The sequence below is a fragment of the Penaeus chinensis genome, chromosome 10 (assembly GCF_019202785.1).
Source record: "Penaeus chinensis breed Huanghai No. 1 chromosome 10, ASM1920278v2, whole genome shotgun sequence".
Lineage (NCBI taxonomy): Eukaryota > Metazoa > Arthropoda > Malacostraca > Decapoda > Penaeidae > Penaeus > Penaeus chinensis.
The window spans coordinates 37,893,171-37,903,170 of NC_061828.1; the positions used below are offsets into that span (position 1 = coordinate 37,893,171).

At 35.1% G+C, this 10,000-nt stretch overlaps 1 protein-coding gene across 1 annotated transcript in view; it reads right to left on the reverse strand.

The window, feature by feature from the left end:
- LOC125029968 (histidine-rich glycoprotein-like) overlaps positions 1–9,607 on the reverse strand; it is a 23,355-nt gene extending 13,748 nt beyond the window's left edge. The window contains exon 1 of the mRNA XM_047620162.1: positions 9,349–9,607. Within this exon, the coding sequence (XP_047476118.1) occupies positions 9,349–9,607 (259 nt within the window). The remainder of the gene's footprint in view (positions 1–9,348) is intronic.
- Between the last annotated feature and the right edge of the window lie 393 nt (positions 9,608–10,000).

Consider the following 10,000-nt stretch of genomic DNA (forward strand, 5'->3'; position numbering starts at 1 on the left):
GAGAGAGAGAGAGAGAGAGAGAGAGAGAGAGAGAGAGAGAGTAATGGATAGATAGATAGAGAGAGAAGGAGAAAGAGAGAGAGAGAGATGTAAAATATGGAGAAAACCAATAATGGGAAGAAATACGAAAATATCTAAAATGAAAGCATCGTTAAAAGATAAAACGAAAGAAAAAAAACAGAGTGTGTATATATATATATATATATATATATATACATATATATCCTGTGAAAAAATGAAATATGACACAGGTAAAACAGATAGACGATTGATAATTAAAACAGCAATAATGATAAAAACGATATACAGCAAAACATTTAAAAAATTATCTCTCGCCAACCGCAAACTTAAATTTAAAAAACTGAATGAATAAATTTAATAAAAAAACAGACGATACGACACGTGGAAAAAAGAACAAACACAGAACAAAAAACATATATATTTACAGTTACAGAAAGAACTGTCCCACACACGCAAAAATAATAAAAGAAATAACTGAAAATACGCACACAAAAAAAAAAAAAAAAAAAAAAAAAGAGAGAGAAAAAAATATATATTGACAAGCGATAGACAAAAATAGGACAGAGAGAAAGAGAGAGAGAAAAACAAAATTGACTTTAAACGATGTATGAGAATTTTGCGTTTGTGCCGATAGTCTGCACGAACGGCGGCCGTCACTCTGTAAACAAAAGTATTTCCGGGTTGAGTAAAAGGCGTCAAAAGAGCGAGTGAATAGCGCATAATCGGATGAGAGACGGGTTTTATTATTCGAAATTGGATTAATTCGGAGTGTTTTTGTGGTGGGGGGGAGGGGGGAGGGGGAGGAGGGGAGAGGGAGGGAGGGAAGTGGGAGGGAGGGAGGAATGGGGGCGGAAGAGGGGAAAGGGAGGAGGGAAGGAGGGAAAGGTGGAGGAAAGGGATGAGAGAAAGGGAAAAGGAAAGGGCGAGTGAGAGATGGGAGGGAAGAAAGGAAGGGAAGTGGGAGGGGAAGAAATAAGGGAAGGAGGAAAGAAAGGAAAGAAGAGAAAAAAGGAAGGGAAGAAAGAGAGAATAAGAAGGAATAAGGGAATATAAAAGAGACGAAGAAGAAAAGTGGGATAAAAGAAGATAACAAGAAACAAGAAAAAAGGTAAAATAATCAGGACAAGGAGGAGAAAGCGAGGGAAGGCGATAAAACAGAAAGAAAAGGGAAATCGAATAAGAAAAAGAGATTTGGAAGTAGACAAGACAGAATTTCAGAGAAAGACTGAGATAGAGGACGAGGCAGACAAGATGGAACAGAGGTTAAGTTAAAGGAGACAGTCCAAGGTAGATAAAATGGTAGATTTCCAGAGGCGGGAGTAAACACATTAGTAGATAAGAAATAGATACAGATATCATGGGTGATTTACACGAATAATTATGTTAATGAAACAGCAAATCAAAGATAATTAACAATCTCATCGGCATCGCTATAAAGACGTTTATAAAATCGACAGATCGAAATAGTAATAATAATAATTATTATTGTTAATGGGAATAAAAATGTATATAATTAACAAATAAAGATCACAATAATACGAGAAATAACTGTATTCAGTATAATCACAATAATAACTTATTTTTTTTATCTTTATCAAGCGCGTTTATCAGTTCAATTATTGGCTTATAATCGTTGTTGTTATTATCAATATTCCTATAATTTAACTGTTGTTATCATTATCATCAATGCTATTATTATATCATCGTTACTATCAGCTCACACATTATAATATGCAAATCAGTACCACCGTTAGCAGTAATATACTTGTTGTTATCTGTTGTAGTAGTAGTAATGATAGTAGTAGCATTAGTAGTAATAGTAGTAGTAGTAGCAGTAGTAGTAGTGGTAGTAATAGTAATAGTAACAGTAGTGGTACTAATAATGGTAATAGTAGTAGCAGTAGTAGTAGTAGTAATAGTAATAGTAGTAGCAGCAGTAGTAGTAGTAGTAATAGTAATGGTGACAGTAGTGGTACTAATAATGGTAGTAGTAGTAGTAATAGTAGCAGTAGTAGTAGTAATAGTAGTAGTAGTAGTGGTAGTAATGGTAGCAGTAATAGTAATGATTGTAGAAGTAGTAGTAGTAGTAGAAGTAATGGTAGTAGTAGAAATAAGTGTCGTTGTTATTGTTGTTGTTGTTGTTGTAGAATTAGAATCAGAAATAGTATCAACGCCATAATTATCATTAAAATTCATCGGCTTCATTCATTCAAATCAGTAATTCCATCGCATAATCATTACCGCCATAGCATCATGTCTTAATTACTACCATCATCTTCACCGTTAATATCACTATAATCCAAACTATAGGCAGCGAGTGGACTATAATATCGAAATTAATATTATAATAATAACGATAATTTTCAATACGATACAGATTTCTTGCAAGATATCAAAGCTAATTATGTAAGGGTGATTATGATAAAATAATGAGAGTAATTATATCAATTATAGTAAGGAAGATGATTTTGATATTTATGATAACAGTAGCAATGATGATGTTATAGAGTAATATTAATAATGGAATTAATGATGATAATAATTATATCAACAACAACAACAACAATAATGATAAGGATAATGATAATGATAATAACTATAATAATAATGATAATAATACGAGTAAGAATAAGAATAATATAATTATTACTATCATTATTTCATTATTATCATCATTATTATTGCAATAACAATAATATTATCAATAGTAATAATAATAATTCTAGTAATAATATTAATAATAATTATGATAATAATAATAACAATAATAATATCAATGATAATAATAATAATATTAATGTTATTATTACTATAGTGAACGACAAAAACAATAGTAATGACAATAATAGTCATAACTCGCTTATCAAAATCCTCATCGGAGAGACGATTTTTATCCCAACCATAAGTAAAATTCATAAACATTTTAAAAATAATTAAAAATAAGTAAAATTATAATAAAACTCATTTTAAAAAACGGGCCACTAGCGCTTAGCGGTCGCGAGCGGCTAGCGACTTTTCGCTCGTGAAAGCCCGCTACCTTTGTTTCCCCCTAACGGCGATGTTTCAAAGACCGAAAATTCGCCTGATATGAAGAAAATAAATACAAGGCGATTACATGAGTGGGATAAGATTGGAGATAAATTAAGGAGAATGCGAATTAAATCGGCGTTTTAAGAGATACAGATCGGTGTTGCCAGAGCGCTGCGCCATAAACCGCTGCGTCGAATTTTAGCGATGTGTTAAAGATTATTGTCGGTTAAAAGTTAATTAAAGCTGATTTTAACAGAAAGAGAAAGAGAGAGAGAGAGAGAGAGAGAGAGAGAGAGAGAGAGAGAGAGAGAGAGAGAGAGAGAGAGAGAGAGAGAGAGAGAGAGAGAGAGAGAGAGAGAGAGAGAGAGAGAGAAGAGAGAGAGAGAGAGAGAGAGAGAGAGAGAGAGAGAGAGAGAGAGAGAGAGAGAGAGAGAGAAATAGAGAGAGATAGAGAAGGTGAGAGAGAGAAAGAGAGAGAGAGAAAGACAGAGACAGAGACAGAGAATGAGAGACAGAGAATTCGAAAGAGAATGAGCGACAGTGAATTAATACTATTTTCTCCGCTCACTAAATGTGAATTATATATATAATTTTTTTTTTTTTTTAGATAAATGAGTTATCACTAACTCGACTCTCACGCAATTTATAGAGTCCTTAATTATTTATGCGTCCGTTGTATTTTATGTCGAAAATACATCACTCTGCAGTTTATATTTTGATGTAGATATATTTTCAAAAATCGCGTTATAAGTAATTCCAACTGTTCGATGTTATTATAAGAGTTATCACCAGATAGCACTGTTCTTATAATTATTATCACATTCTCCCTATTACTATAGATTCTATTTATATGATATTTTTTTTTTTGTACATTTCATCTGCCTGGTTTTCGTTCAATGTACGCTTAATTTATCGAAAATCATCAGCGCAGTTGAAAATAATAATCATCATCATTGCAAATATTGTTTTCACTGTTATACTTAGTTCCCTATTCGTAAATTGCTTCCACGTCATTATTATCATATTTTTTTTCATAATAATTTCATCATTACTGATATTATCAAAATACATTGCTACTATTCTAACTATTATCATTATTATTATCACTTTAAATTCATCTTCTTTCCTCATCATAATCATCAACACCATCGCCACCATCGTCATCACCGTCATCATCATCACCATCATCATCATTATTACCAACGATCGCTATTAATTATCAAACCGCCCTCGTCCTTATTACCATAATTAAACTTAGAATCAATTTAATTAAGCTCGGTCTAATGACAAAAATTACTTTTAAATAACTATTACTATGTGTATCAGTTACTTATACTATTATTATTACCTGTTACCAATGTTGTTATTTTCACTGTTATTCATCGTCCAGAAAATGCGTTACCCGATTACCTTCACCGTGATTTCTTGTTTTATATACTCTCTTTTCTTCCTCCTTTCTCCTTCTTGTCTTATTCCTCTCCTCCTCTTTCTCCTTCTTCCCTATTTCTCTCATTCGTTTTTTTTATTTTCATCTCGCTTTCTCGTTCCCCTTTTTCCTTTTCTTCTCTTGTTTTCCCCTTCCTCCCTTCTCTTCCTATTCCTTTCCTCCTCCCTTCTTTCGTCCCTCCGCTTTTCTCCTTTTTCTATTTCTTCACTATCTTCTCTTCCTCCATCCCTCCTTCTCCTTTCCGTTCCTCTCCCTCTTTCTCCGTCTTTCTCTCACTTCGTCTTTCCATCTCGCTATTTTTTTCAGGTGGAGTAAGAGGGAAGGAGATGAAGAGGGAGAAATAGACAGGCCGATAGACAGAGAAACAGGACAAACCGAAAGACAGACAGATAGACAGACAGACGAACAAACAGACAGACAAATAGACAAACACATAGACGGACAGACGAACAGACGGACAGAGGGACAGAAAAGGAAAGAGAAATACAGAGAGTAGAAAAAAAAACTAAAATGGAAAGGAGATAGAGCCATAGAGCAATAGAGCGACCGAGCGAAAGAGCTACAGAGCAAAAGGGCAACAGAGCGACAGAGCGACAGAGCAACAGAGCGACAAAGAAATAGAGCGACAAAGCAACAGAGCGACAAAGCAACAGAGCGACAGAGCGACAAAGCAACAGAGCGACAGAGCGACAAAACAACAGAGCAACAGAGCGACAGACCAACAGAGTGACAGAACAACAGAGCAACAGAGCGACAAAGCAACAGAGCGACAGAGCGACAGAGCAACAAAGGCTGCCCGTAGAAGAGACACTCTCGTCGAAAATCGCCGGCGCCTGTGCCCGGAGACGAGACACTTTAGCGACGAATGCCCCAACAATGGTGCCGAGGGTATACTGAGTGCGTGTGTGAGTGGGGGAGGAGAGAGGGGAGGAGAGAGGGGAGGGAGGGGAGGGGGAGGATTAATATGACTCTATGTGACACATGAATAATGTATAAAGTCATACTATATATATATACATATACACATATGTATACATGTATATATATATATAAATACATATAAATAAATCAATTAGAGATAGATAGATAGATAGATAGATAGATATTATATACATATTGGCAATTTGAAAAAAAAAAAAAAAAAGACAAGCTATGTATGGTTTTAAACAATATCATTGTTAAAGTCATTACTATTATTATCTTTCATAGAAGTATTAATTGCATCATCATTATTATAAGTGTTGGTTATGAGTCTTAGTATTATCATTATTATTGTCATTACTATTATTATTATCATTATCATTATTATCATTATCACTATTGCTTTATTATTATTAGTAGTAGTAGTAGTAGTAGTAGTAGTAGTAGCAGTAGTATTTTTATTACTATTATTATTACTATTTTTATTAGCATCATTATTTTTATTATTATTATCATTATTATTATTATTATTATTATTATTATTATCATTATTATTATTTCTATTATCATTACTATTATTATTATTATTACTTTTATTATTATTATTATTATTATTATTATTATTATTATTATCATTATTATTATTATTACTATCATTATTATTGTTGTTGTTGTTGTTGTTATCATTATCATTATCGCTCTTGTTATTATTATTATTATCATTATTACTATTATTACTTCAATTATTATCATTGTTTTTCATCTTTATTATAATCATCATTATTATCATTATTACTATTATTATTATCATTATCATCATTATTAATATTATTATCATTACTATTATTATCATTATTGTTATTATTATAATTATCATTATTATTACTATTATTATTATAATTATTATTATTATTATTATTATTATTATTATTATTATTATTATTATTATTATCATTATTATTATTATTGTTGTTGTTGTTGTTGTTGTTATCGTTATTATTGTTACCATTATCATTTCTATTACTATCATTATTTTTATAATCAATATTATTATCATTATTATTATCATTATTAGCATTAGCATTAGCATTATTATTATTAGCTTTATCATTATTGTTATTATTATTATTATTATTATTATTATTATTATAATTATTATCATTATCATTATTATCGTTATTATTACTGTTGTTATAATTACTATTAATATTAAAATTATCATGATTATTGATGTTACTTTCATATTAATCATAATAATGATAAAAATAATGATATAATGATAATAATAATTATCACAATAATAATAATGATAATAATAATAATAATAATAATAATAATAATAATAATAATAATAATAATAATAATAATAATAATAATAATAATAAAGATAATCATAATAATAATAATAACAACAATAATAATATTTGTTATTATTATTATTATTATCATTATTATTATTATTATTATTATAATGATAATAACAATAAAAATAACAACAATAATAATAATAACAATAATAATAATAATAATAATAATGATAATGATAATAATGATAATAATAATTGTTATTATTATAATTATCATTATTATTATTATTATTATAACAGTAAAAATAATAATAATAGTAATAATACAGCAATAATAATGATAGTAATAAGAGTAATAATAGTACTACTATTACTACTATTATTACTATTACTATTACTACTAATAATAATGATAATAATATAATAATAATGATAATGATAATAATAATAATAATAACAATAATAACAATAACAATAGTAATGATAATGACAATAATGATAATGATAATAGTAATAAATATAATTATGATTTTATCACAGTTATGTTTTGAGTCATTTATTATTGTTTTGCTCTTTGCTCTGGTTTTCTTCTGCTTCTTCTTCTCTTCCTCCTCCTCTTTCCCCTCCCCCCCCTCCTCCTCCTCCTCCTCCTCCTCCTCCTCCTCCTCTTTCCCCTCCCCCCTCCTCCTCCTCCTCCTCCTCCTCCTCCTCCTCCTCCTCCTTCCCGTTCTCTCCCTCCCCCTTTTATTCCTTCTCCTCCTCCTCTCCCTTCTCTCCGTCCTCCTCCTCTTTCTTTTCTTCCTTCCTCCTCCTTATTATTATTATTATTATTATTATCATTATCATCATTGTTATTATTATTATTATCATTATCATGATTATTATCATTATCATTATCATTATTATTATCGTTATTATTATTATTATTATTATTATTGTTATTATTATTGTTATTATCATTATCATTACCATCATCATTATAATTATCATTGCAATCATTATTAATAGTGTCTTCCTCGTTCTCCTCTTCCCCCTTGTCCTTCTCCTCCTCCTCTTCCTTCTCCTCTTCCTCCTTCTTCTCTTCTTCTTCCTCTTCCTTCTCCTTCTCCTTCTCCTTTCCCTTCCTCTTACCCTTCTCTTTCTCCTCCTCCTCTTCTTCCCGTATTTCTCTCCCCTCCTCCCCTTCCCCTCATTCTCCCTCCTCCTCCTCCTCCTTCCTCTTCTTCCCCTCTTTTTCTCTCCATCTCCGTCCTTCCTCATCTTTCCCTCTTTCTCTCTTCCTCCTCTTCTTACTCTTCTTCCCGTCTTATTTTCCCCTCTTCCTCCTCCTTCCTCCTTCCCCCACTTTCTCTCTCCCTCCTCCTCCTTCCACCTCTTTCTCCCTCCTCCTGCCTTCTTTCTCCTTCCTCCTTCTTCCTCTTTCTCCCTCTTCCTCTATCCTCTTTCTCTTCCTCTCTCTTTCCCTCTCTCTCTCTCTCTCTCTCTCTCTCTCTCTCTCTCTCTCTCTCTCTCTCTCTCTCTCTCTCTCTCTCTCTCTCTCTCTTTCTATCTCTCTTTCTATCTCTCTTTTTCTCTCTCTCTCTCTCCCTCTCCTCCCCCCCCTCTCTCTCTCTCTCTCTCTCTCTCTCTCTCTCTCTCTCTCTCTCTCTCTCTCTCTCTCTCTTTCTATCTCTCTTTCTCTCTCCCTCTCCTCACCCCCCCTCTCTCTCTCTCTCTCTCTCTCTCTCTCTCTCTCTCTCTCTCTCTCTCTCTCTCTCTCTCTCTCTCTCTCTCTCTCTCTCTCTCTCTCTCTCTCTTCGACAAGATTCGAAGCTGATAAGACATCTTATCGCCACTACGGTTTTGTCTCTACTTCGCACTTATCACTTTACTCCCAATTATCACTCTCCATCTTATATACCTTCATTCTTACCCCCCCCCCCCCCCTCAATGTAACGAAACCACGGTTACATATATACCTATTATCACCGTACACATGTATACTTATATACGTTCTTTCAATTGTTGTTGTTGTTGTTGTTGTTGTTGTTGTTGTTCTCTCTCTCTCTCTCTCTCTCTCTCTCTCTCTCTCTCTCTCTCTCTCTCTCTCTCTCTCTCTCTCTCTCTCTCTCTCTCTCTCTCTCTCTCTCTTTCCGATCGAATTGTTAAAAACGGGTTATCGACAACTTCGCCTATCTACCTTTTTTATCGTTATTTCTTTCATGCCGTTCACTTCCTTTCCGTCGTTGTGTTATCGTCATTGTTCTTTCTCCCTCTTCGCTTTCTCTTTCCCCTCTCTTTCTCCCTCTTCCCTCTTCCCTTTCCGATTCCCCTTGTGACGTAAGCAATTGTGTTTGAGATTTAACTAATACACATGGTCGTATGTTTATATAAATATATATATATATATATATATATATATATATATATATATGTAGATTTTTTTTTTTTTTTTTTTTTTTTTTTTTGTGTGAACTTACTAAAACTGCGATGGTCTCTTGTCTCGTATTTTTCTTCCGAATCACATACCGATAGATTTACCCTATTATATAATATAAGGAGTCCGCGCGACCTCACTTAGCCTCGTGAAAGACCTTATTTAGAGGAAGTAGCGTGTACCGGGAACACTGGTGGCGTACTTACCCCTGGGCGGCGGGTCGTGCGGGCGTGAGGCGGAGAGCACTGTGAGGCGGGCGGCGGAAGAGGCGCTGTTGTGCTGGTTGTGGGCGTGTGTGGTTCCGCCCGCCGCCGACGAGAGGGAAGCCGCCCCTCCGTCGGTGTCGCGGGCGTGGCTGTGGGCGTGCGTGGTGTCCGCGTGGGCGTTGTGGGCGGCCGTGGCGTGGTGGCCGCCCGGAACGAGATCGTAGAGACTGTCATTGAGACCGCCCGTGAGGGAATCCATCCTGAGGGCTGCTGCGACGGGCGGCGGCGGTGGGCGTGGGCGGGGGGGGGGAGGGAGGGGGGTGAGAGGGGGAGTCAGGAGACGGGCGTCGACGTGGGCGTCGCGGGCGGGCGAGTCACGCCTCGGACAGGGGAGTCACACAGACACTTTCTCGCCCGTCTTGACAGCCAGGGCAGGTGGGGGCGGCCGGGCCGGAAGCCTCGGGCGGGCCTTCGGACGTGAGTGCGAAGTCCACGCCGAGCCGAGATGGGCGTGCGGGCGTGCGAGCGAGCGCGAGGGCACAGGGCGGCGGAGGCAAGACGCAGAAGGGGGGAAGAGCCCCGGGCGTGTTAGCGTGCGAAGGCCACACTCTCAACTGACGACAAATGACCAGCGCAAATCTGAAAGTCTGGC